Genomic DNA, 27493 nt, shown 5'->3' with positions numbered 1-27493 from the left:
CATGATGGTCGTCGAACTAACGCAACTTTGCTTCACAAATGTCTTGAGGCAACTTTTCCTGGGTATGAAGCTGCACCAACGAGGTTGCCACTGGTTGCCATGACGAAGTTATCATCCTGAACTTCAATACTGGCTTTGTACCAAGAAGAAGGAAGCTTCTGAAATTTGAACAATTAGTCATCTACACCCACGATTACATCTAGTTTACCAAGCGCTATTTATCTTCGCAAAGTTTACTTTTAAACCAAACATAAGTATCCTATAAAAAAGATTTCTGCAAATGTTTTCAAGGAAGCCCCAAATCACTGTCGCCCCAAAAAAAGCACATTACATGTCAATTAATTATTCAAATTTAATGCAATAAACGTATACCGTTCCTCCTGATTGCTCCGCCGTGAAGCGGTCAATGACAGCGCCATTAAAGCTAAATAAAAACCAACACCATTTTTGCATCCAACGTGGCTTATTGATCGTCGCTGGGAAAACTTGTGCCCGTTCAGGCAGCCCGGGTCTTTGCACTGGTTTCCGCTTCTGTTCGTTTCTCTCCTGCTGAAGCCGTCGGAAAACGGTGCCATTTGGCAGGAAATGGAATGTAATGGACACTTCAATCCCGAAAGGATGCTCGCCGCGTTGATGACTTCAAACAGAGCAACAGCACCAGCAACAACACCAGCAGCAGTAGTCACCAGCGTTGCTGCTTCGTTCCCATGTAGTGGCGTCAAACGAGCGTGCCAGCGAAGGCGCCTCAAAGGACAACGGTGGTATTGGCGCTTCAGTCACGGCAAGTATCCGTCGAAACGTGAAACTAGCGACACCACGGTAGTTTCCAATATCTGCACCCTAACAGTTGCAGACCGGAAGGGCAAAAGGCCCGCCCGACTGCATGTGAACCTACGAGCAGCATTCACCAAAACGAAGCAACGAAACAAAATGAACATTCGTGCCAACTGAGAGCTGTATCTAGCAGCTCACCAATATTTGCTCCACTTCCGGTGGGAAAAGCGAGCACCAAAACCAGGCCACTGGCGAAATGAATGCAAGGTTCGATTGCTGCAAAGCCGGCAAACGTAAGGGCTAAGGCGTCAGACAGCTTTCCTTTCCGGGCGCTACAGCTGTCGTTAGTGTGTCGCTAAAAGAACGAAAGTGTCCTCGACAAGGGCCGGGACGACTCGGTCGGCAGACAGGCAAAAAACGAAATCTGGAAGCCCTGCCAAAGAATTGAATCGTCGATGCAAAATGCCGCCAAGAATTCGGCCAACTCCCGCGCCGCTGTCGTCGTCGCCGTCGTCGTCACAGCAACAAGCCACGTGTGTTGAGATTCCTCCGAAGGCTCATAAACTTCTCCAACTTTCCCCGACCCAGCACCGGTGGGGCATTATTCGGTGGAAAACATAAAAGCGAATCACTGAGCGACGTTCCGCGTACACCCTGCTTTCAGGCGCATAACTTTATCAATTTGGCACATAATATTTCTTAGTTCTTCCTTAGCAAGAGAGAGAGAGAGAGAGAGAGAGAGAGAGGAAAAAAAACAGTTTCTATGGAATGCCACAGTCTTGTGACGAAATTCGCTCCCACAGCGAAATCCTTCACCACTCGCCCAGTCGCTCAGGTGTACGATCGAAATGTAAAGATTCACCACGAACACCAGCATGTTCCGTGCTGCTTCCGCCACGTGCGTAAGCTGATGAAGGAGTTAGCACCACAGCAATCACAATAAGTTGCGCTACTTTGACTGAAGTACACGCTCGCGGCCGAGCGGCAGGGATAGCGAACGCCAAAGTTGTACAAGAATTTTCATTATTTGTTTCTTCTGCAAGCTTTTCGCAATTTGCATGGAACGCAAGCCACTGCAGCCAGGACTGTACGTTCGCTGTACGGCCAGCAACAACAACAACATGCTTGGAGACGAAAGCAAATATGATAAAATTAAATGCTAGCGCACAAGCTCGGTTTAGAGGAATGTGAAGAAATGTTTCCAACAGTGCAAAAGAAAGGAAGACAAAATGAGAACCAGCGACAAAGTTGATGAAGATGAAGCAAATCACAAGGATGATGATGAAGATATGAACGATGAGGTAAAGTCATTATGTATTATTTCCTGGAAGCGGTATTTGCACCGAGCAGCGTACTCTCAAGCGACCAAACTTAACAGCTTCAAGCACGACAAGAATGGGCTGACATCGCCCCTGCTCTCTTTAAGGTAGCAGCTCGTTCTACTATCGAAGAAATCCGAACAACACCAAGAGAAACAATGCTGGAATGTTTCAAAGTTCCCAGACTAATTGACACACCAACAGTCCTTCGCATGTCACATGTTTGTTCATTGTAATCCACTGATGGAATTGTAGCCAAGGGAATTACTTTACCTTCGCTGCCCGATTCGTTGTCACATTATTGAGCGATATTTTACCAACGCTTTAATTACCAACTTTTCATAACACTCATGTTTAAGAATGAAAGCTTGTTGACATCACATTGACTGATTTAATTATGGTATGTGAGCAGTCAATATTGGTCGCTTCAATCGAACAAGTTTTTTCAGGCTTCCCATTCTATGAAAGCCATGGCGTGTTCTTTGTTGTGCCCTTTTTTACATAACATGTCACCACCATCGTAACACGGTGTCGATGTTAATATTTGTTAAGCTTTTTATTCACCACCCCAAAACGGCGTTTACCACAACACAACGCAACGTACGGCGAAGTTTAGATGCGAGACGCGATACGCAGGACGCAGAAGGACGTATTTGATAACGCGCAATACCTAGAAACAATTGCACAACCATTTGGGAATGTTTTTTTTCTGGTAGGGTCAGGTCGGAACCGTAAAATTCATTACCGACATCAAATACATTAATAACTGTACTCATTGATGATCGGCGTGGCAGGCATTTCACTTTCGCGGAGGAATTTAGTAACACACCATTACCCACCGGTCGGCCGTGGTTGACTACAATTGAAATTTTATTACTCCCGCTGTCGTTGAGAGTCATAATTTCCCGGCCAATCATCGAGCCGGTTGTTCAACCGTTTAAAATCATTGCCGATGGACACAGATTTCAGCGGACGATTATCAGACACGTGTCACGGACCTACTATGCTGCTGACAATTGCCTTTCTCCCTTGCTGCTGAGCTTCAGCACTGTATACAAACACGGTATAAATTGTGCCATAATGTTGTCTTAGGAGCGAAAGAAATATTATGTAGACAAGTACGCATGAAAACAATGTGATAGCGCCAAACAATGTGATAACGTTGATACAGTAGACCTGATAATTTGCATATTTTGATTAGATTTACGATTAGTCGATGCACCCGGCAAAAGCTGCATAGCGACAGGCAGCCACAAACAGGGACCTCTACTGCCCCTGTTTGGGTTTCATAATGCACATAGAGCACAAAGATGGAAACAATGGTCATTAATTATGCGACGTTTTGTTGCATTGATACCGGTTGCTGATTATTCATATTTTTCTTTGTTCAGCTCACAGATAAAGCAGCATCTATCTAATGCAAACAAAAATCGTTATTCTGATTCAGGCCTTGCTCCTGAGTCCTGCCAAATGTGAACCGTTGCCGGGTTTTTCATTTGAAATTCTTGGTACGTCGTCGTTGTCATACGCCCATAATACAAGCTGTTACCTGCTATTGAATATTTCTCGGTACATGCTGCGCATACGGGAGCAGTGCAGAGGCTGCATACGAGGATACCGAAGAAGAGTAGCAGCAACCAGGATCAGCAGACCAGGGTCTTCCCAACATTTAGATCCATCATCTGCCGGGGGATGCAGAAAAGGATGCTGTCAAGCCGAAAACGAACCGACCGAAAGCAGTGCTCATTTGCTTAACCACAGCCTGTATGCTGCTGTGCCGGCTAAGCCTTGCTGCAGTTGGAGACTAACTCATCCTTTTTTACCCATGGCCGTCGGTGGTTCCCAATACGTGCTATTTACTGGAGAAGGAGACGGACTCTTTCTCTTGCTCTGTGGTTCGTGCTGCCGGAGAAACATGGTTTTCTATTTACATTCTCATTAAAGTCTATGTCGCCGCAAGCAACGAATGCGGAGAGCAGGGCACCAACCACAATAAGGGTCTAGCGTTCCCGTGCCATCGTGCTCGGGTGCTGCACCCGTGGTCTCCCCGGTTGGGTTTTATTCTGCATTTTTCCGATGACCTTTTTCCTTCTTGAGGAAAAAAGACATGAGCAACGACCGCCGCAGCACCTTCACCAGCAGAGCAGGTTCCCGCTGTAATCCACTGCATTCTTCCCCATTACCTCGACCAGTATAACCCATTTTCACCGCCACCCATATCCTTTGTGCCCACCGTCATCGTGTGCAACGTTCTGCTGATGAGTCCCTTGTCTTTGCTGTCAAGCAGTCTTTGCCGGGGCGCAGCAAACCAGAAAGCCACCAGAACCAGGAAGTGCACTCATGCTCGTGGTGCGGTCGGACAAAACCATTCGAAACTTCACCCTTCGCACCCCACAGAGGAAATTGAAAAAGTTTTCTTCTGACAGATTTCGCCACCTAACCAGTTCGCTTTTTACTACTGCTTCGCTCCTTCTGGACGACATCATACATCTGCCGGGCGGGCGGTAGGATTGTCGCGCCCGAGGCTTCAGCTCCAACTAACCGAAAGGCTTCAACTTTCATTGGGTTTCCTTCCGGGCGCTGTGGTGCGACCGCACCAACACTGGAGGCAGGCAGCAAAGTAAACTCCTCCCCGTGCTCTCTTACTTTGGCAGGTTAACGAGATTATAACAAGCTCGAAATTCAATCAGTCCGATCAGATTTTCCACCCCAAGGAAGAGGTCAGCTCCGTTTAGCCACTCGTTTACCGAAACCGAAAGGGGAGTTCATCATTCATTCTGCGGTTTTTGCGGTCGAGTCAAGGAAATGGGCAAAGGTGACCTAGGACGAAGGAGGCTCATATTTTCTATTATTCCCAATCCTTTGCAGCAGCAGACCCGGGGAGCAGGCTGGCCAGATGATGCCTGACAGACTCATTTCCAGCCATTGGAAGGCAAAACACATTGAACGAATACAAAACAGAAGATGGCCTACTTCTGTCTACCGACGTGTGCATATCCCCACCAGTCACGCAAGACACGATGTTAAAGGCTTTGTGTTTAGCCTCATCCTTGCTGCACCTGTTTGCAGTCACAACAAATGAAACGAGGGTGGAGCTATTGTGTTTACCAATTTTCTTGGCTATCTCGTCGGCAGAGCATTTTCTCGTAGAACTCTTCGGTACGGAATGCTCTCGTACCTGGCTTCAGCACATTCACCATTTAGCCACGGTGAGGCACAATTGTTTTGAATTTGGAAATGAAAAGAAATATTTGCTCTAGGAAAGAGCTGCTCATTGAGGCAATGCATTTTGTGGAAAGAATTCTTTCGGTGGAAGAACTTAGACGTTGGCTTTTCAATTAGATAGTGAACTTTATGGCTTCAAATGAGTAATTTCGATCAAGCTATGTCTGTAAAATTTTAAAATCGAAATGCTATTCCTACAATCAAAAGAAATTTAAGTATTGTTTCTTTGATTTCGATCATCAATATTCTCATAATCTCTGGTAAGATCGTTTTCGTAAATATTGTACGTTCAAGTTTCCTTGCATTTTTTACCTCGGAATATTGATCTCGTTAGTTTGATTGCCGATGGTGACTGAAATGACCATAACTTTGTCTACATGCACCACCAATGTCCCAACACGGAGGCATTGTGTGCTCGCTCATGCCATGCTATGTGCTTTCCTGTAGACACGCCCGATAAGATAAACGATGCCAAACGACGTCCTTAATCTTATTTTAAACGCCTGTCACTTCTTCTAGCAGCACCGGTACCAGCAACAGTAGCCGCAGAAATAAAAGCATAGGCATCAGAGCCCGAAAGACGAGGCTCTGCTCGTCCCGTTTCCTTGCCGTTCGCGTTGAGCGGTTGCCAAAATTCGGAAATTGTAGGCTAACATCAGCAAACAATCCGGTGTCACTTTGCTGATACAAACATGCATTTGCACACGTGCCTAACACCCGGGCAAAAGAAGATCGAACACCGCAACGTCGACCACGCTGGAACGCTTTCGTCCTTGATTCCCAATTTTCTGTTCTCACTGCATGACAATCACTGTGTACGACGCTGACCGCAACATGAGGGCGTCGAAGAGGACTCTTTGCCTTACTCATTCGCATTCAACGCCCGTTGCACTGTTATTATTAATCATCCAAGGGAACACCGTAATTTCGTGGTAAGCTGCATCATAACGTCGGTGTCGTCACTGCAGCAGTTGCTTGTATGCACAAGAAAACACTTCCGACACCGTCTTTAGGCTGTTCTGGATCGGCTGTGACGAACGGGGTACATGTTTATGGAAATTGTGTGCCAAATAACACTCTCGCTAGCAACCAATCTGATGAATATCCGTCACCAGGGTACTGCACATGAGATTTGTGGCACGAGGCCTACTAATGGATGGTTTCAAAATTTGGATAACACTACATAGGACTGTTCCAGTGCCCTGGTATCATTTGAACGACGGTATATACACCCCCGGATTGTATGTTTTACGAGAGATATGGTCGAAACACCCGTACTTATTTAAAACGAACTAGCGTTTCTTTTACAGTCATACAATTATAGCAACCCTAACAAAACATTCGTTTGCCTTAAGTTTTTGTTTTTCTCAACCATTTTAATTCCATTATGCGCATCGGAGCATAAATAGTCACTGGAAAATATATATATTCCCTCGTGCCAAACGCATTTTCTCTGCTGCAACAAACACCACGGTAAAGAATGTCTCTTTGGCAAAGTTAACGCACGACCAGGTCATGAAAATGATACGAAAGCCAAAAGTTCGCCAGCAACCCAGAACTGGGTCATCGATGCTCTCGAGATCCAATAGTTTGGCACTTCCTGCGAAGAACAGAAACAGCATGGCGTGAACCGTGAACCGTGCAAAGTCGGCGAACTTTCAGCGGTCCAATGTTGTCCCCGGGAATGCCGGCACCCAGAAGGCCAAGCCCTTTCCGTAATGAATATTGACTGGAGCGAGGGAGAACGTGAGCTGGCACATCCCAACCGCGGGCGAAGTGAGATTTATGGACAAAGTTTACATCCTTCTCGGGGCACTCATCCTTAAGAAGCGAGTCCGCGCATTTACGTAAACGATTTTTCACTCCACGCGGGTGATTCTACACCCATACTAAGTGGGAGCGTATTCTAACAGGTAAACATGCTGCACATAACAGATGAATTTGTGATTGGAGTAGTACTTGATTGAAATTTAAAAAAAACTGCTCCCCTTTTACTTTGGACCGGGAATAGACGGCCAGTGATAACACAATCTGCGACTGACGCAAAATGAATTACTTAATTAAAGATTCTCCGCTGAATCTCCCCCTTCTGTACAGGTGGTTGCGCTCCATCAATCCGACCCCAACAGTTCATTTAATAGATCTTTACTGCCAACAGCTTATGGTCGGTGTAGTGGCGTGGTTGAAATAACAAGTGATAAAAAATGTTAAACGCCCCATCGGCTTGATCCTTAAGATTGGTTGATGGCGATGTTCATGATAATAACGATGATAGCATCGTAACTGAAAGCCATTCTTGCCAGATCAACCGGTACGCAGCACTAGGTAGCACGCTCGCTTTCATCATTCGCTTTGCACGAGACGGTTCGCCTTCTTCCGTGGATAAAAATCAATGTCTTACGTCTCACCAGATTTACGTCTATATTTCATGGTCTTTCTACTCTCGAGAAGGGAGACCATCAGACGACTAACCGTAATCGTAAATTTACTACGGGTGCTACATAATTATCACTTACGACCATGTTGAGTGATAAAGGTCGTATGCAATCAGTGGATCAGTGGCAAGGGTTTGGGGGCCTTTGCTCTAGTATGCGGAAGCAAAAAAAAAGAACGATGCATAACACAAAAGACAGTAGAGACACATCAAACGAGCTGCGAATACTTTCCGATGTACCTTAGCTCAGAATCGGAAAAGGTGGGAGTGAAGAAATCGATAAACAATGGATTTCCGTGCATCGATAAATTCTGGGACAAAAATCGGATCAGGAAGCGTCTTCCTCTCTGCTGAGCGACAGGACGATAAAAGACCGAAGAGGTGTTATACATGCATGCATACAACGGTACAGAACACCGATAAGCCCATCACCTGACATCATCTTCGGTACTTTCTATGGGCATCCTTCGTTAGAGACGAACGTCAAACTAACGAGCACATCGATCCGGGATGGTTTCAAGACAAAAAAACCCACTAAACGAATCAACGAGCACCTACCCGCACAGACAAACACACACACACTCGCACGCGGGTGAATCTAAGAGACGTGTAAAGACGCTATCGACGTCTCAAACGATGCGCACTGATGTTGAATGTTATTGTTATTAGCGTCATTATTTCCCACCGGCTGGGTCCCTGAGTCGCTGCGTGCAGCGCACCGTTTGGAAAGATCGCGGCCGCATAATCGTGGTGATAAAGTGACTGATAATAATGATGAAACAGTTGATGTCGTCGTTGGTAAACGATGGCTGGTAATGCTGCCGGCAACGACCAGGACCGTGCTGGTGATGGGTGCTGATGAGCGGAGACAATTTATGATGTGTCGCGAGGATTTAACTATAACCCATCCGTGAAGCCGGTCTAAAGGCGAAGATTAATTGTACGGCCGGGTGAAAGACTTCACGATGTCTTTATCATCTTCACCGTCAATACAGGTAATGCTTTAATGAAACCCTTCTCAAGACTCCGCTCCAGGATCTTGGTACGGTTCGTTTGATGGAAATTTCATAATCGCCTCCTCCTCATCGAGGCGTTGCGGAAGCTGAGGATATAATAATAATCACAAATCAATATTTATAATATCTTAAAAGGAAGCCACCTTCCGACGAACACTAATTGTAATCTTGTTTATTTTACATTATGACAGATTTAAACAGATTATACATGAAGCATCATCTTTTGACAATACATCGTCATTCTTCAGCTATGGCTTTCACTTATCAACTTTTCGTTTGCTGCTAAATCAAATATGTTTTGGGGTTTCGTTCTAAATTAGCTTTTCCATCCAGCCAACCACTCTCGTTGGAAGGGCAAATATTAGTATCAAGTGGGCACCACTCGCAAGGTGTGTAGTACTCGCTCTGCTTCTGCAACACCTGCCAGCAGGCAGATAGAAACTGTCACTCAAGCAAAGGATGAAGTTCAGACAGCGTGGTGGTAAAGCTGTGTCGTATCGTGGCTATCAGTTACAGCACAAGCATTAGCGCCATCGCACCGCACCAAGATCCCGGGAAGTTATTTACCGAAAAGAGAGGTCAACCAACACTACACACCCGGAAGCCACGCGGCACACTAAGGCGTCAGCCAATACGATGGTTGCATAAACACGGAGATAGAAACGTCGTCCGCTCCGTGTCGTCACAGTCCAGTGGTGTAAAGTGGAGCTCAGCGGAGCATCAACATTTTGTCCAGCATTTAGATTGACCCGAGTTCATTGCTTAGAAGTGAGTAAGACACCGATAGTAGCCGCAGCAGCAGCATCGAAGGTACGCTGCGGAATTTTAGCAAGGTCGATTCTAAAACGAAGCCAAGGCACACAGAGTTACGGTTACGATGCTCATGACCTACGAGGTGCGCGATAAGAGCTTAGCAAACTATGCTATTTCATTTCTAGCCACCGCCGTCCGTCCATCCGATTCTCGGGTGCAGCTTTGTCGAAGTGAACGGTGACTTTCGAGCTTTTCGCTTGGCAACATTTTGGCCTCCCGACACAACCGCAGAGCACGAGCGAACATTAATTAAAAATTCTTCAAATCCTCTCGACCGAAAAGAAGCGCTCGGCGGGTCATATTGCGTAGAGGATAGAGAGGACGAAAAAAACGAATGAAGACAAATTCTTACAAAGTTTATGGTACATTAAAATTATAGCCCCATTCCGTAACTTGCGATGAACATTACTTCTCCGGGTGAAGTATAAACTTTTCCTTAAGATATTGCGTTTTAATGGATACTTTAGTAGGGGAAAAACGCTATTTTAAGCCTCCGAGGCTAGGTAAAACCGCTTTAATCGCCGAAGGAGAGCACGTTAGGCAATGTCTTTCGCGTCTGTCTGGGAGGTCGTTATCAAAAATGATGTCCAGGCGCAATCATCACCATGCGACAGAGAAAGACCTGCCTGCTGATAAGAAGCGGCACAACTAGTAATGCTTTGGAAGTTAGTAATTTCATTAGGACCATTTAGGAGTATGGCAAAATTCACCCACTTCAACGCTTCTGGACTCGTAGCCAATATCGTTTACATTGCATTGCTCGGTGAGCATCTAATACGTGCTCTTTTTCATTTACAATAATGCTCTCACGACCTCTTCTCGACATGTGCGACTTAAATCAATTGAATCCAATTGAAAGCGTGGTACGAACCAAGAGCTTGGAGGTCCGTTGAATCTTGAACAAAGAAACGCCGTTGCGCATCAACGCCAGCAAACGAAAGCACGTGTGACGGGCGATCGCATGTACCAAGCAAGTGGAAGCGTTACTTGGACCGATACTTACAGCTGATAGAATAATTGCCTACTTGAATCTCGCTCAAGCTCTCAGCACTCGGTCCAAATACTTCTAATGCTCTGTGACACATATTTACAAGTGCTGCACATTCGGGATTCGGTTTCATCAAACGCCGAAAGACAGATTCTAGTTCCTCGTTGTAGCACAAAGCAAGCAGAACCAACGCTCGTGCTTTTTTGGCCGAGTTGTGAAATACGCTTTTACCACGATATTTCTACAAACAACAAAAACTATTCCCTTTTTAGCACTAGAATTACATCGCCACACACTTTGGAGGATTTGTACACACATCACCCACACTGCCCTATCATTTGTCAACACTAACGCACTCAACAAAAGCGACGAATCGGGAGGACTACCTTTTTTTCGAGGGCACTGGTTTGAACGCACCAACAATGGTTTGGTTGTGAATATTTAAATGGATCCATTTTGCTCCGTCAAAGGCCATTCCAATTTCACTCAACAAAAGCATCTCTCAAACCTCGCAATCACGAGTGAACGAATGGGGAAAAAATGTGTATTTGTCCAGACCACAAAAGGACAAAAGGCTGGAGGTTCTCCGCATCCAATTACAGCTACGTCCGCGTTCCACCAAGCCAGACCAGTCCGTCCCATTTAGCTAACTACGCTTCCCAACACATCCGTAGAAAGCTTGCCGGAAGGCTAGAGGACGGCGAGGTCGGCGAGGTCGGCGAGGACGGCCGGACGGGCTTAGCTACATCGGGACCGGGAGTGTAAGCATTTGGTTCAGAATTTATGTGATCATAGAAGAACTTACGACAATACCAAACCACCACGAACACCGCAGCCTACATTCTCCAGCGCACATATCCTTACATATATCCTTACGCTGCGCACATATATCCTTACGCTGGGAGTGAGGCAGAAAAAATGTGCGCCTCAATTGAAGGAAAATATGCTTTCGACGGGTGTTGGCGCGCTAAAGGATGGTTGCAGTTAACAACCCTTTTTAACACCACACAATGGGTGACAAGAATTGGGGAAAACTTTTCGGACACAAAACACGAAGGATTGTGTTGAAGCAGAATATTTGAGTCAGCCAGTATTCGCACCGTGCATATCAATCGTGTATTTCGCACTTTTACACACTCCACTCCAAGTCTTGGTCGTTCTGTGGCCTATCCGAAATAAGATGAGAGATCCGTTATACAACTACTGGATGTGCATGTAGGAACAAATATCAATTTCATGCCCATCTTTACGAAAGCATTGCGCAACCAGCGGCCATTTGATTGCATTGATGCTTCTTGGTTTAATTACTCACAGACCAAACAAGGCATCTTCCATTCTTGGAAAGCACGTCGCGGAATATCGTTTGTCGCCGCCCGGTCGGGAATTCTTCACTGGAAACGGTCGACCGTCCCAGCAGCTGACTAATGGATGGACACGCAGCATGTGTCATCATCCATTCGATTTTATTGTTTTGGCTTCCCGTAGCGCCTTATTTCAGCAGCTGATAAATCCGATACTATGCTCCGTCACTAGCTGTGGCTGCTTTTTTATGAATCACATCTGATGTATCATCACGTATCGGGCTACGTAACTCGGTTGTAAATAAAACCGAAATAAAATATTGCTGAGTTTGGTCAGTCTGTGCGCTACCACTAAGCCCATAAACTCATCTCTTACCAGCCATAAGAACAGTACAGCTGTACCTAGTGTCCGGTAGTAGCCCTAATGGTGTCACGTTTAGAGCCAGTGAACCACAGCAAAACAGAAGCCAGTTCCATCCAAACAAATCCAGCCAGCTGGCAGAGCTAGCGTTGAGCGACAGCCAAGAGATTAAGTTTCAGCTGAGCAGGTCCGTGACACAACCGAGCCGTCAAACGACGTTGGTGTCACATTCATCACCCGGACTATATTGCATTCGCTTGTAATTATGGATGCATGATGTATTGCCGGCTCACCCGTGCTCAGCTTCGTATTATCATCAACTTCATGTACGTTCTCGTGCCACAACGAGGGTGGCGGTTCAATTCAACTAATTAACTGATGCATTGACTCGCCACGATCGGCAGTGCTCGTCCAACACCACAGTCGTAGTTTATGCATAAAATAAACCGAACAGACATTTACATTGTTGGTGGAAAGTTACAGCACAAGTACATGCATCCGATCGGATCCGGTAGAATGTAGGAACGATCTTAGTTTTGGAATTTTGTTTCATAACAGTGTGTTTCCGCTATTAACCTTTGCTTCGTTCTTAAGAGCTGCTACAAAGTCAAGTAGACAGCCTTGGGGGTTGTTGTTCAATATTTCAAGTGGTCTTAAGAGCGATGCTGTTGCATTTTCATCCCTCTCTGCACAATGTGTGTTTTGTATCAAAAGAGTGTCAGCATACTGTGCTACACGGACTGCTACCTAACAGTGCGACCCTATGTAGTTTGTTACACGGAACTACGACCCATCCGGTAAAGTTGGGTTGGGTTACTGTACAATGTGGTCCATTCCATTTCTTGCCATCCTGCACTTCTGCAATTCAATTTACAGCCAAAGCGTTCTCTTCGCTAATCAAATGATGCCCCAAAAGTGTACGGATCCTTGGTGAAGAAAATCAAAGACAGAAAAAGAAACCCTCGTTGAAGCATTGGAAAAATAACTCTCAACCCAAGTCCGAGCAAATGAAAGGGATGAACAGCAGAGGGAAATTCTTTTGTAATGTTTCGGACCACATTTACTTCGACGGTCGCTGTCGCTGTCGCTTCGACAACGGATCGCGTAGGACCGATGTCACAGGTTTCGTCCAACTCATTTCATACGTCTACATCCAATGCGTCACTAGTCCGGATGTGGATGCGAGTACAGACGTAGCATATTTCGAGGTAGCGCTGTATAGCGAAATCCCTTTTTCTTTGCAGCGCGACGTAACCCACATTCAACAGAACATTCAACGCCGCATCAGCAGCTCCATGCTGGGAAAAAGGATGGATCCATCGACCACACACACACACATGTCCTATCCGATTGCCCATTGTCCTGGTTCAGATGGAAAAAGGCACCGAGGCTCTGGGTGACGAGAAATCCATCGAAACCACGAACCTTCACGAACCCAACGACCTGGGACAACGGGACAATGCTGGTGGTGGTGCTGGACGTCGTGATGGTGATGATGATGGTGATGTGATGTGGTGGAAAATTGATACAAATTTGATGTCCGCTTTTTGTCTACCGAAATGCAGCCACAGAGTCCACCCACCGACCAGTCGTGCCACGCTCCACACCTTGGTTGGACGGTCGGTTGGTTGAACAATAAAAGACTGGTCTTTCTCTCGTGCGGCTGGGAGCAAGAGGCACTGCAAATGATGGGTGATAGTTTTCTGGATCTGACTGAATGTGTAAGGACGAATAAAGAGCAATGCCCAACGGACGGGGACGACGGAGCAGACACCGGGACCGTAGGAGTCGCAGGCGGCGATAGGAGAGATATTCCAACTGATTGGGCTTTTGTTGGAAGCAACCGAATTTGAATAGATCCATCACATGCGCCGGTGAAGCAGCGGTCGGTGCTGGCAACCCTGACCGTATATTCTGACACAAGGATCGTCGTTCGCTTTCGGATTTGGGCTCGTTCTCAGTCGCTCAGCTCGCAAGGTAATCAAGGACTCGTCCCACGAGATAGAGGACGCATGGTGCGCTGCGAGGACCTTTCCATTGGCAGTGAAATTGTAAAGAAATGGGAATGCCAGCTTGATTTGCTGGAAGCAATTTCACCTCCGACGGTTGGTGGCTTTAGCACCTTTTCGCCATCCAGGACAACCAAGGCCCGTTCACCGGTGCTGTGTGTGTGTGTGTGTGTGTGTGTGTGTGTGTTTGCATATGAGGTCGATGTATCGGACAAGCCTACCGGTCGCATGATCGTTGTTGGCCAAGTGTTGGTTGTTGCTGGCATGACGACTTCGATTCATGTTGCAACATCTGTAGCAGGTCGAAGTAGTGCCAGCCACACACACACACATACAAACACACAGGACAGGTATGTTGGCATAAAATTGCTGATCAATCATCAAACTGTCACGCGTCTTGCGCGTCCCTTTCTTGCCCGTGCTAAATCGAGCCCCGAGCTCGGCGCCGTATGTTTGAACCCACCCCCTTGAGAGCCACGCACATCAGTGTTCAACCGAAAGGACTATAGCAGAGTTGGTTGTCCTCCCTGGCACTCTCTCCACCCAACTCCGTTCGCTGCAAACAAACGCTTGCTGGGTGAAAAGCAATCAATGTTCAATTATTATGATGATCATGACGGGGGTGATTGAAGCATTTCATTTCATTAATTAATTTCGTCTTTGCAAATGCTCGGTGCAGAGTACAGTGCGCGCAAACTAAAGCACGACGCACGAAGGACACTAGCGCCACAGCGGGACAAATTGTTATCCTTCACGCTGCTGCTAATTACGATGAATGATGGTACTTGAATAAGCATTAATCATACGATAAGCAGCGGGGAGAAGAATGGAAACACACACACTCACACACAAATGTTCCAGTTACAATTTGTCTTCGTAACGATCGTTTTCATGCTAGGATAGTTCCCCGTCATCAGCTACTCATAATAAAAAAAAAAAAACCGAAAGAGAGAGTGTAAAAAAGGGCGATAAGAGTGAAAATTGATAGCAGTGCCGCCCCGGACATAAAAGCGTGTCTATGCTATGAACATAAAAAAATCAATTGTTCCCAATCACGGCGCCATTTCGATCGAGCGAGAAAATCTGCCTCAATTGCTGCAATAAAGTCACTCGGCCGATCCGTACCGATCTGCACGGTACACCATCAGATTTACTTTGATTTCGTTTGACACCTTTACGAATTGCGTTAGGTTGGGATCGGATGGATGGAACCCCAACGGGAAACTCGATGATATCCGTCCGCTTCCGCCGAATTCGTTTTATTTAATGGAGATAATGTACCTCATTGCTTCGATAGTAAGTAATCACCTAGCGCAGTTTACACGTGTCATCGAAGCGCAATATTATCCTGGCCACCGGCGCTTCGTCCTCTTCTTCCCCAGTCCACCCTCCTCCCCACGCGCGCCAGCCCGGCTCATGTAATATTAACCCGGGAGGGAGCGAAAGCCGAATCTGGCGCCAGTTCATAAATGGATTCGGAAAAAGGAAAAAGAAAATCAAACACATCGCCATGGTCGTCGTCGTCCACACACACAAGCTGGCTGCTCGCAGTCATAGGAACACAACCTAGAGTGGAACATTTTTGCTTCGCATTCTGTTATTTTCTGTTTTTTTTTTCGGCTCGGAATCTTCTTTCACCTGCTCCTGCTGTGTCTTACCAACAGGCGCCTCCCGAGTGCTGCCGTTGCCCAAATTTCCTACATTTTCATCGTTGAACAAGCTCCCACTCGAGCGTGAAAGACGTATTACGGGAGCGGAAGGAAGTGGAGAAAGACTCCATGATTTGCGGGCGAACAATCTACGAAAATTGATTTCGCTTCCGTTCCCCCGGTTCGACCTTCCCGCGCATTCCTTCCACACGCAGTGTCTTGGTAGGTCCTTGCCGATACGTGAATGAGGTATGCGTATGTGTTGCGTTGCTTCCGTCAGGCGAGAGAGGAATACGAAAAACACGGATTTGCCGTTCCTTACGTCCAGCCCTGCCTGGCTGTTCGTTCGAGTGAGGAACAATCGCCTAGCCCAGGCTTTCTTATTGCCGCCTCGCATATAATGAGGTACGTATCTTTTCGTGTCGAGACACTCCTGCAGCTACTGCTACAGCCGTGGCCTTGTAGAAAGAGGCCCACTTATAATGCGTCGAAATACTGGGTCTCTCCACTGGGGACACGTTCTCCAGAGGGACGAGGCAACGCGGTACAGGGCGATAAATCGGATTGGAGCAAAACTATTGAACCGTGCGTACAAACGAACATCATTTAGATGGGAAGGCTTTTCCGCCGCTTTTCCCAATGCTATAATCTATGGGATATGTTAAGCGGTGGACTACTGTCTCTTACACACATCATCCATTCATCGTTTGTTATCCGTCCGAAGCATCCAGAAACGTTTAAGATAGAACATTTGACACGACGCGAAAGAAAGCATCCCAAACGACTACTCAAACAACCATAAATTAACATGTTGTTTTTAAAAATACGGTAAGTGCTTCCAGCTCCAGAAAAACTCTCCAACTAATGGAAACAGCAGCATGCTTTTGCTTTCCCTCGCAGGCAGGACAATAAAACACGTCAGACAGATTGCACGCCGTAGATTATTTCGTTTACCCGCAGGTGTTCAAATACGGGGCGAAGCATTTTAAGGTCACCAGCACCATTATTTGCACAGAGGACGACGCCGTTTCTCATTCGGATGGGGAGGCGCGATATAATCGGGAACAGATGTACCGACCCACCGTTAGCCTTCTTATCACACTGCTCTGTCGGGGGGGCTTGGTTGTCCCTTTGGCCATTGTAGCGCTACCCAAAAAACCTTCGCAATCGTGGTCTTATGAGCAAACAAATAATTCCACCAACCTACGAGCCCACGTTCACGCGAGCTTTCATCGACCACATAAAACATGCATGCGACTATTCCGCGTAAAGAGATATTGAAATAAATGTGCTTCCCTGCCGTTCGCGACAGCCAACCTGACATGCGTCTGCTGCGGCTCTAGCAGCAGTTGATCGCTGCCGGCATTTCGCTTTCAATGAAGCTCTCAAGTAGACGTCCCATCCCGAATCTGCAAACGGAATGATTTTCTGCTGCCAGCAGCGGCAGCACCAACAGCATCATCAGCAAAAATTCTATAAACCCACAGTTCCAAGCGCGACCCGCAATTACCGCTTCCAAATAGGATTATAATGCCCGTCGGAGCATTCTATCCTATCGCGTACTCTCTAATTTTGCACGACACACCATACGCTCAAACAGTCGCGCGATAAAACGAGTCACGAGGCATCCAGCTGCAACAAAACCCCCATCCGGAAGCGGATCTGATCGAACGAAGCCAAATTTCTGTGTCACTGTGCTCGTCTCGGATGGGAAATATTTTAAATTGCCATCCAGCTTCTGCTACTGCTGGGCGGCACGGACGACAAGCGTGGGGAACGTGGGGAAGCAAGGTTTCGCCGCCAATTCAATAACTCCACCAAACCCACCTGCATCGCGCACACAGTGACGCAATATCGGGCCAAATCACTTTCCCAAACGTACCCATCATCAGTGCAGTCGTAATCGTAATCTGGCTCCCGGCTCGGCGATAATGCAGGCTAGCAGTTATTTGACCACGGAAAATGATATTAAATCGGCGATTGGGAATCGCACCGGTGTGGTAAAATATTTTTACAACCGGCAAACAACTCTACCGAACGACAAACAAGCAGCATGCAATGTTTGTTTTGGTCCACAGCTCGTGTTTGAATTTAATTTTGTTATCCACACCGCATTTGTGCATGCAAAAGTGCATTAGTAAATCGGATTTCTACCATCGATAAATTTGTTACTAAATATTCGCTGTTTCGGCGATGGTGTGTGACAAGGACAAGGCAACAGAATATACATTTTTGCTTCAACTGCTCCATCAAAAGCGTCGGAGTTTTCTCGTGTGACCTAAACCGAAAGTGACTTTTCCAATTCCGAGCTCCAAAAACTCACAAGTCTATTAAATTGTTGGTGGAACATGTCTATCCTGCATCATGCTTGACGTTGGCGTACAGTCAAATCCTTTTTCAGTCTGGCACTTTCATCACCGTTTAAGGGGGGAAAATACCCAGCATTTGCATTAAAATTGCGAACATGTTCTGGCGAATCATACGTGCGTCAAATGTACTCAATCGGCACAAAACGAAATATACCCGCTAACCCAACTCACCGGTAAATGAATTCCGGCGAAAATTGGAATACATGCATGCATTAAGGCATGATTGCCTGCGCATCCTTGAGATCCGTTTCTCGCAAGTCCCAGCGGCGAGGTGTCAAAGTTCGTTTACCGCTGGTTGTAAATGGAAAACTTTGGTTAGTCGGTAAAATTGCTCGACTGCGGCTTATCTCGCACCCGTCGCCCAATCCGGATCCGGACGATCCTTCCAGCCAACAAGATCAAGATCAGTTCTTGTTGGGTGTTCTTTGCCAGCGTACCTGCGGGGCCAACCGTACCGCGTCCGTAGGGGGAATCGTGATGTGACGGATGGTTGTGATTAGACGATTGATTGATTCCCATGCGCCCTATCATGCCGTCGGTGTGTGCTCGGGCTGCTGCCTACTGCTACCACTATAGCGCACACGACACACCGGGAAGCGTTGGTTGCGAAATGAATGACGGCGAACGTGCCGTACACACTACTCTCGCGGGAAATATGCTGATAAGACTCGAAGGTCTCATCTTCTGTTTGCTCCTGTGCGGGTTATTCTAATAAATAAAACACTGACGCAACGCTGGGCTGAGGCTTTCCAACACGCGTTTTGGGGTGCCGTTTTGGAAGAACGGTTGCCGATGGCGGATGTGTACGTTTTCGTAGTATTTTTGCTTCCTCCGACCAGACTGAGACATCTACAGCTCATGTCGTACGGTGTCATAAATTTAAAGATCGTCCCATTTTTTTAGTAAAAATATATCCAAATTCGCTGGCAGAAAGATATCCTCGTCCAGCGCCAATCTGTATCGGCGGCAGTGACAAACAACTTAATCTAGTTATATAAAGTTCGACCGCCGCAACCAAGCACTATAGAGCCATGAACCTCTCGGCCATCAGTCATTCCGCGTTGCCTAGCTTCCCAACGACCTGTGATATGGAAACGGAAAGTGTCAAAAGAGTCGATTCTGGGCGAGTTGGGATGGAACGTGGAAGCTGAGACGTGTGTGGGCAAAGAAAAACAAACCGCAATATAAACATTGCGCACATTTTGCGTAAACTTCGCGATAGAAGCAAGTAAGGAGAAAAAAATACATTGTTTAAACGCGAGAATTGAGTGTAGCAGGAGTTCAACTCAAATTTCAAGCCTTATTAAGAACATGGCGCAGCAGCAGCAGCAGCAGCAAAGGCAAGACGAGTCGAGCGAAATTCTCATCGCGTGTTGCTGACTCGTTGGTGCCGCCATATCTCGAGGGGGCATTTTTATTGTAAACACGCAGCAAAAAGCTGCTTCCAACTGTCGTAACAGCTCGGCAGTGGGGAGGCCTCTTCCAAGGGGCTTTTTTTTGGAGATTAGTTTTGCGCTCAAGAGCAGCGAAGTACAATTACAAAAAAAAAACCATCCAGGTGATCTCATTGCGTGCGTCTTCTTCAGCGACGGGGTTTATTGCTTTCCTGAGAGGCAAATCTGTTTGCACGTTAACAAGCTGCTTCCTAATTCCAACTCGTTTGGATTCTGTGTGCTGTGTCTTGTGTCATGATGCATTTATTTTTTGCTGCCTCAACGGCGTTTAAGGTAAACTCCATGAGCGTTCGTGAGGAACGTTTTTTTTTCGGGTTGGACTAGGCGTAATGTTTATACGTTCTTAAATTTCAACTCCATTAGCGTGGGGGCTAATCAAACCAACCATATCTTGGGTGCCAAACCTACCTTCTGTTTCTTCGGGCGCTGATGTTATGGGCGCCTCTTTCCTGCCCGGTACGATCGACGACCGTGGCACCCGCCGCAGATTGGAACCGGTTTCGGTGGCCTTCGTCCATCGTGCTGCACTTGCACCTGAAATTTGCACACTGGCAATGTTGGATCCGGTCAATGACACACCCCCCGCCGGCACCACCGTTGCCGCCACCGTCACCAACAATGCCAACGTGCCAAGTGAAACCAGAAGTCGCGCGTTGGCGTACGCGCGACTGATCGGCGATGGACGGACGCGACCATCTCTTTGGCCTTGTCGTTGTTGTTGTTGGGGTGGCTGTTGTTGCTGCTGCTGAAGGTATTCTGCCCGTTCCCAGCCGTCGTCGATCGTCGGGACAGAACGAGAGCCAGGACGAGAACGATCACTTCTCCTGCTGGCGTACATCATGCTGGCGCCTTTTTGCTCGTCACGTTGCGCGTCCCGACGCCGGACGCACCACCCGCCCCGCACACTTTTCACCCTCGTTACTGCTCACACCGCACTTTTTGCTATTTCTTTTTGAATTTTTGCCCGGTTTTACTGGCGTTCTACCGCAACGCCCTTGGCACAGGCGTTGCCCAGCCACTCTAGCACGGAACCGATATCGACGGCAGCGAACGACAGGAAAACCGCACGTTTACATGCATACACTGCACGATTGCACAGCTTGCAATTTTTAACCTTTTGCCCCACTAGACCACGACCGATCTCGTGCCGGGCTCGCTGGTACTGCTCATTACACAACAGGCTGAAACACACACACGGAACGGCAACACCAGAAACAACACTGCAAAATAGACAACAATCGCATTTTAGGATGTGTTTTTCGCGTTGAATTTTCACAAAATGCAGACCCACCCCACGCACACCAATATTACTGAATTACGCAAGTGGACGAAAAATTCAACCAACTGCTGCCACCACGGCTGTGGCTGTGTCGGGCGTCTGGCGCAAACAACCAAAAAATGCCGAATTAACACACAACGCAAGCAAGCTTCGGCGCAAAAGATCGAAACGATCGAAAACACGCAAATCGCGCAAAGAACCAAAGCGGATTTGCTTTTCTTCCCGTGTTCCCACTCTTCGCAGCTCGCTCCTTCGTCTGCTTCGTCTCTGCACCCTTATCCATCCCATCGGCGAGCTCACCCTTCTCGCGTGCGGATGCTGCTGAGATGATGCGCGACGGTGATGCTGTGCTGGCCGAAAACTCACACCCATACACGCAGGCAACCGCGGCGGTTGTTAAGGAAACGATCGCTTTACACGGAGGACCAGCGCTATGTGTGGTGAGGCTCAACACAACCAACACCAGCATACATCGTCGATTGATGATGGATGTTGCACTGTCTCCATGCTGCCTATGTTGCTGCGCCAAGAGGGCAATTCGGGCAATTTTTAATTGAACCATTCACGAACGAACCATTCTAAAGAATGGGCCGTACGTGCGGGCAGACAGACAGCCAGGTAAGCGGCGTGAGTTTTCCTTTGCCCGGCATACCAATTTTCGATTGCCTCGATGAGAACGCGCTACAACACACACAGCCGCGTGAAAGGGAAAAAGAGCAAACAAACATTAAGCCGGTCTCTGTGGGTGTTGTTGGTGCGACGATGTGCGATTTTCTACCCCGATTTTTTTTTTCGCCCCGCAACATCATCATCTGGCACGTTCGTTTGCTTCGTTTTCCATTGGTTTCCTCATTTTCCAGGGCAATTAACGATGCAACTGTTTTTAAAATATGTAAACTAAAGGAAAAGGTATGTAGCTCGAGCATGATTTATGCTATTTCGCTAACCCATACACACGCACACACGAACACACGGATTCTTCTTCTGCTGCTTCTTGCTCCTGGAAGCACGGCACAAAGCACGAAAGGTAAACAAAGGTGTCAACAAACCCCTCCTGCCGCTGGTTTCATACACTGGCACACATTCACGCACAGAATTATTCACCTTCACGAAAGCACTACCATACGTAGAATACGATTTGAAGTATTTCTTTGAGAATAGGAGCAAAAGAAACACTATTGACGTTGTAATGTTCACGCGGTGCTTCTGCGTGAGCACCGTTCGGCGGACATCAGCGGAATATGCTCGATGTGTTTCGGAAAATGTAGCCATGCCGCGTGAAACCAAGTTGAAATGTGTAGCTGTAGTGGTGTTAGCCCGAAGGTAGCCGAAGCAAGCGCTGCCTCCTCAAGACCTGTCTACACTGCGGCGCGCCATTGATGACAAGGTGTGATGGAGATAGGTCGCTCTGATTGTGTGATTTGAAAGCATATATTTAATTCAATTTAATTGGACTATATATGTGGCTTATAAATGAAAAACTTCCGCATTTACGCAACACTTCGACTTGCAGAAAGAGAACATAAATTTCTTCTCTTTCCCTTTGATCTGTTCCTACCAAAAATTGGCGGCAATGTATTAGCGCAGCATAGTTCGTAATTTCTAAATAAGCCTGTTAAATGTTGAATTGAATTCATTGTTGAATAACATTTTGTCGCATGGGTGTCGTGTAAATCAAGATGTCTGCCAAGGTGACTCTATATGTCATCGAGATTTGCCGGCAAATTTCGACAAGAAACGACATTTGACAGCAACGCTAGAGCGTCGTTCGGTGCGTGATTGTTTGTTGATAGTAAAGTTGTGCGTTATCTACCAATTTAAGTAGTAATCCCTTGCGGCTGTAGGTAACCTATTCGCCGGCACAATGTTTGGCACGCAGACACTCGGTGCCAATCCAGGCTTTGGAAGCCCGACCGCCACGACCACGACCAATCCGATGAAGGACTTCGAAGTCACCTCGCCACCGGAAGATACGGTGTCGGCGATGGAGTTCAGTCCGGCAACTTTACAGCAGAACTTTCTCATCGCTGGCAGCTGGGACTGTAGCGTGCGTTGCTGGGAGGTGGAACAGTCGGGAAAGACCGTTCCGAAATCCATCAAAACCATGGGCGGCCCGGTGCTGGATGTGTGCTGGGCGGATGACGGCAGCAAAGTATTTATCGCCTCGACGGACAAACAGGTCAAGTGCTGGGATCTGGCCTCGGACCAGGTGGCGCAGGTAGCACAGCACGATGCCGCGATTAAAACCTGTCATTGGATCAAGGGCTCGAACTACACGTGTCTGATGACTGGCTCGTGGGATAAGATGCTTAAATTCTGGGACACACGAACACCGCAGCCCATGCTGTCGATTCAGCTGCCGGAACGTTGCTACTGCGCGGATGTGGATTACCCGATGGCCGTCGTTGGTACGGCAGGCCGACACGTGCTGATATACTCGCTGGAAAACAAGCCGACGCAGTTCAAGCAGCAGGAAAGTCCGCTCAAGTACCAGCATCGAACGGTGTCCGTGTTTCGCGATAAGAAGAAAGCTCCTACCGGGTACGCGCTCGGCAGTATCGAAGGACGCGTAGCAATTCAGTATGTTAGCCCGCTGAACCCGAAGGACAATTTCACGTTCAAGTGCCATCGCTCGAACGGATCGACCGGGTACCAGGACATCTATGCGGTCAACGATATCGCTTTCCATCCGATTCACGGTACATTGGCTACGGTAGGTTCGGACGGAACATTCAGCTTCTGGGACAAAGATGCTCGTACCAAATTGAAGTCATCTGAGACGCTGGATCAATCGATTACCAAGTGCTGCTTCAACAGCAACGGACAGATCTTTGCATATGCCGTCGGGTATGATTGGTCCAAGGGACACGAGTACTACAACCCGCAGAAGAAGACGTACATTTTCCTGCGCTCGTGTTACGATGAGCTAAAGCCGCGGGCTTCGAGCTAAGTATCTCGCATACATGCTCTACCGTTGGAATATCTTCGTACATTCGTAAATTCGCGCTGGTTTGTTCGTTTCTGCTACAACACAAACTCGTTTATTCTTGATGCAGAATTTTGGAAATAAAATCTAATGCACGACCGCAACAAAGAACCTCACACGCGCGATTGATCAGTGCGTCAACCGACTAATGATGACCGCTTCCGTGCCCCTTCTCGTCTCCGTGACCGTGTCCTCCATCGCCGTGGCCATGTCCTCCGTGATAATCAATACCGAGCGCATACTCTACACCGATCGTAGCAACGAAAGCAGCGAATCCGAGCGGGAATCCCTTGAACAGGAACGTCACAAGGCGCGAACGGTGGGTCGAAAACTGCTTCACATTATAGCGCCACACTTCGTTCCGTAGCCACGGGTCCTTCAGCCCACGACGTGCGAGTGCGCGCTCCACTTCAACCAGTTCGGGCGCATCGGCCACTTTGTAGATGGATGCATCCGGAACTTTGTACGGTGGTCCGTGTCCGTGACCGTGGCCCATCGTTATTCCTGGCTTCTGTTCGATTTGTATACACAGGCACCGTTTTGACGTTCCAGTCCGGTCCGCACACATTACATAATTACGGTTTGATGAAAAGAAAGCAAGACAAACATTAATCAGCGGCGGTTAAAGGATGGTTTGCGGTGAACATTGCTGAGTGCAATTTACATACCAGAAAGGACAGCAATTGGCAGGGAAGCGATCAGTTGGGCAAAGTTTAGGTAGATCCGCCGAGTTTTACGAGGCGACCGACGGTATATTTTTCATCGGAGACTGCTGTCAAAACAAGCTGTCACTCGCCCAGCTGACAGGCGATGAAACATTTCAAGCTGCCTATGAAATGTTGCAATCCGCTGAAACGAAACAGGAAAAGCAAAGCAAAGGACATGCAGGATAATTTTCGGTGTTGGTAATCATATTTCCCGTACTTTGATAAAATGGTTTATTAAGTGCTATACAATTAAAATGTGCTCCACCCGCGCAAATGTTAAAAAATGGCTTGTCTAAACGAATCCTAAATACACTATGATTTATCGGTTACTGCACGTTTCACTAAAACCGTACGTTAAAATCGTTATCTAAATATTGCGTACACAATTGAGCTATTATCAGGTAGGAATTTAGCTATAGTCAGTTGGCCGAAACGGGGTTTGAGTTCGTTGCCTTTTTCACAGTCTTACAGCCGAGGAAATATTATTGTCTGCAGTCAATGGGACAGGTGTCGGCATTCGCTTCCTGCCTCTTCCTTCCCGGCGTGTTTGAGAAATCTTCCGAAAGCATCGAAACGTCGGACAGTTCATGGGCAAAATCGTTGCTTTGACTTTCTTCATTGAACCCGCTATCGGTGCGATAGAAATTTACGCAACGCAGAACACTTTCCGACAGACCGGCTATTTCTTTAATGGGCGACAAAGCTTTCGATGCCGTGTTTCGCACAATAAGCAGGTCGCACTCAGTATCCGTCTGGGGAATACTGTCTTCTGCACGATCCTTGTCAGAGAATTGAAGAAAAGATTGGGACAAATTCTTACGGTTAGTTCGGCGGTTTTCCCTCCTTCGATAGCCCCGCAGCGGAGTGGTGGAGTGATGCGTCATCTGGGAGCAATCGAACGATTGGGACGACAGGACATGACTCTTTTCACCTTCATTCGATAGATTCGCTTCCGCAAGCACGTCGGTCAACTCTGTATGCTTTATAGAACCTAAAAATCCAAATTTATAATTAATTTCTGTCGCAGATCATACGTGTTACTTTGTTTTCGCTTACCGCTCAAATATTGCCGGCTTTCATTGAGCTCCGCGGACAAATTATCGCTATGGAATGTGGTGGAAGGCTCTGGCGTGCTACGGTAGATAGCATCCGCGTCTGAATGATGCTGCTCAAACGCTTCGATAGGAGATAGGCTAGCTAAGCTCTTTGAGATGGGCGAAAGCGCACCAAACGAGCTATCGGCATCACTTTCCACTATATGGTTCAGCACATCCTGCGACCCATAGTATCGTGAGCGTTTCAGGTCTTGTTCACTCATTTTATCCTGGACCACAACCACTTCCGGTGATTGGGGCGCTGGGCTTAGTGCTCGCAGATCGAAATCATCAGTAGAATTTCCGTATCGACTCGCGCCGCTTCCGTCACTGTCTCGGTCGTCAATGACCGCGGATGTGTTGAAAAGTTTGCGTCGCAAAGAAGCATCGCGAGCATCATGATCAATACTGCTGGCCGAAGAAACATCGAGCGAGCCATCATGCTTCTGTTGTTGATCCTGCTAAAGAGAAACGACTTTATTTCTGCCCTTATCCATCAGCGCTGCAGTTCGTGTGGCTTACGTACCTCGTTGTATGTTAGGTATTTTTGCAGCATATCCTCAACCTCCTGGGGCAGATTCGGTGGGAAGGATAGAACGGTTTGGCACATTCCATTGCGATGCTTTCGCTTAGCCTGTCCTGGGCCACTAGCAGTCGACGTGGTATTTATAGAGTCCTTCGAGAGAACGATTTTCTGATTTCTTAAAGGACAGTCAATAGGACTGGGCACTATGCTGTACTCCTTAAAGTATGTGCTGATTGCGGCTTGTACTCGAGCCTCCGCGACCGGGTCCGGCGTTTCAATGAACTGTGTTTCGTGTGGCTCTACGTTTGCCGGTCCCAACGAGGACACTTCATCAATCGTCCACTCGAACTGAGTGATGTTGCTGTTCTGCGGGGTGTTTGGACGCTGGAAAAGCGAAGGACTGCCGATCATCGGTAAGTGAAACCGTTCGGTAAGATGAGGCTCAAAAGGATTCATGATGCGGCCCTTGAAAATGCGCGAAGGAGGAGTTTGTAGTACAGGTAGCAGATTAAAGCGACTGCCGGTCGTGTTGTTACAGCTGCTGGTGCTGTTCCGTGACAACGATGTCGGCGTCCTTACGGCCATTACCGATGGCGAGGAAGCCATCGATGTACGGGATGAGGTACGGGCAAGAGCACTCTGAATCAGCTTTCGCGGTGTTAAAAACCCTTCTGTTTCCATGTTTCTAGAGCAGGTTAACGAAACGTTTTTCCCAAGGCAGCTGACACGCGACGCGGGTTAAAGGGTTAGTAAGCGAAACGGTGTTAAAAAGCACTGGGTTAAATAACATTGAGGGAGTTTGATAGTGGATATATCATAGCAAGTAAGCTACAGTCACACAGTTATAGACACATTTCGTAGAGTATGTTGCTGCTATCACAGTTTGGATTGTAAAGACCGAAACAATACCGCCGCTGACCCGGCCGCTCGTTTGGATTTGTTCGTTTGATTTTAAAAAGGAAAACCGTCAACAGATTTTCCCTCTGAAAAGGGCCGATGACAGTTCGTGTTGACAGTGAGTTTCGGACGCAGGTACGACGCCATGACAGCGAACGATTTATTTTAAAAATTTCCGGAAAAACTGTAGTTAAAAACTGAAACTACTCATTGAAAATTATCGAAAAACTAATGGAATTAAATGGGAGTAAAATTTTTAGTTTTGTGAGAGAGAAAAAAAAGGACAAATCAA

General features: G+C 47.2%; 4 protein-coding genes across 12 annotated transcripts in view; 1 reads left to right on the top strand and 3 right to left on the bottom strand.

The window, feature by feature from the left end:
* LOC118507154 (low-density lipoprotein receptor-related protein 1) overlaps positions 1-22240 on the bottom strand; it is a 78260-nt gene extending 56020 nt beyond the window's left edge. For 2 of the 6 annotated variants that reach the window (XM_036045192.1, XM_036045197.1), the window contains exons 1-2: positions 22041-22240; positions 20121-20932 (exon numbers count right to left, since the gene is read on the bottom strand). In XM_036045192.1, coding sequence (XP_035901085.1) covers positions 20121-20553 — 433 coding nt within the window. In that variant the 5' untranslated portion in view covers positions 20554-20932; positions 22041-22240. Of the gene's footprint in view, positions 1-20120; positions 20933-21938 lie in introns of all 6 variants that reach the window. The other 4 variants (XM_036045193.1, XM_036045194.1, XM_036045196.1 and 1 more) reach the window with 4 other exon arrangements.
* A 471-nt stretch (positions 22241-22711) lies between these two features.
* On the top strand, positions 22712-24093 carry LOC118507171 (mRNA export factor). Its single transcript, XM_036045240.1, has one exon. It carries the CDS (start codon positions 22856-22858, stop codon positions 23939-23941), a length of 1086 nt encoding a protein of 361 aa, XP_035901133.1. The 5' UTR covers positions 22712-22855; the 3' UTR covers positions 23942-24093.
* On the bottom strand, positions 24006-24754 carry LOC118507183 (NADH dehydrogenase [ubiquinone] 1 beta subcomplex subunit 3). Its single transcript, XM_036045255.1, has 2 exons — positions 24647-24754; positions 24006-24494 (listed from the first exon to the last, which is right to left on the bottom strand). The coding sequence occupies exon 2, from the start codon at positions 24471-24473 to the stop codon at positions 24123-24125; it is 351 nt and encodes a 116-aa protein (XP_035901148.1). The 5' UTR covers positions 24474-24494; positions 24647-24754; the 3' UTR covers positions 24006-24122.
* Positions 24006-27358, bottom strand: LOC118507169 (protein aurora borealis). Of its 4 annotated transcripts, XM_036045238.1 has the most exons (5): positions 26305-27343; positions 25741-26236; positions 25505-25675; positions 24646-24826; positions 24006-24488 (listed from the first exon to the last, which is right to left on the bottom strand). In XM_036045238.1, exons 1-4 carry the CDS (start codon positions 26983-26985, stop codon positions 24807-24809), a joined length of 1368 nt encoding a protein of 455 aa, XP_035901131.1. In that variant the 5' UTR covers positions 26986-27343; the 3' UTR covers positions 24006-24488; positions 24646-24806. The 4 variants fall into 4 exon arrangements, with proteins under 4 accessions (XP_035901131.1, XP_035901130.1, XP_035901128.1 ...); XM_036045237.1 differs by lacking the exon at positions 24006-24488 and having other exon boundaries at positions 24689-24826; positions 25741-26239; positions 26305-27358; XM_036045235.1 differs by lacking the exons at positions 24006-24488; positions 24646-24826 and having other exon boundaries at positions 24899-25675; positions 25741-26239; positions 26305-27342.
* Positions 27359-27493: the final 135 nt, after the last annotated feature.

The sequence above is a fragment of the Anopheles stephensi genome, chromosome 2 (genome assembly GCF_013141755.1).
Source record: "Anopheles stephensi strain Indian chromosome 2, UCI_ANSTEP_V1.0, whole genome shotgun sequence".
Lineage (NCBI taxonomy): Eukaryota > Metazoa > Arthropoda > Insecta > Diptera > Culicidae > Anopheles > Anopheles stephensi.
Note: the sequence above shows the minus strand (reverse complement) of the source record. Positions and strands in the feature narration are given on the sequence as shown.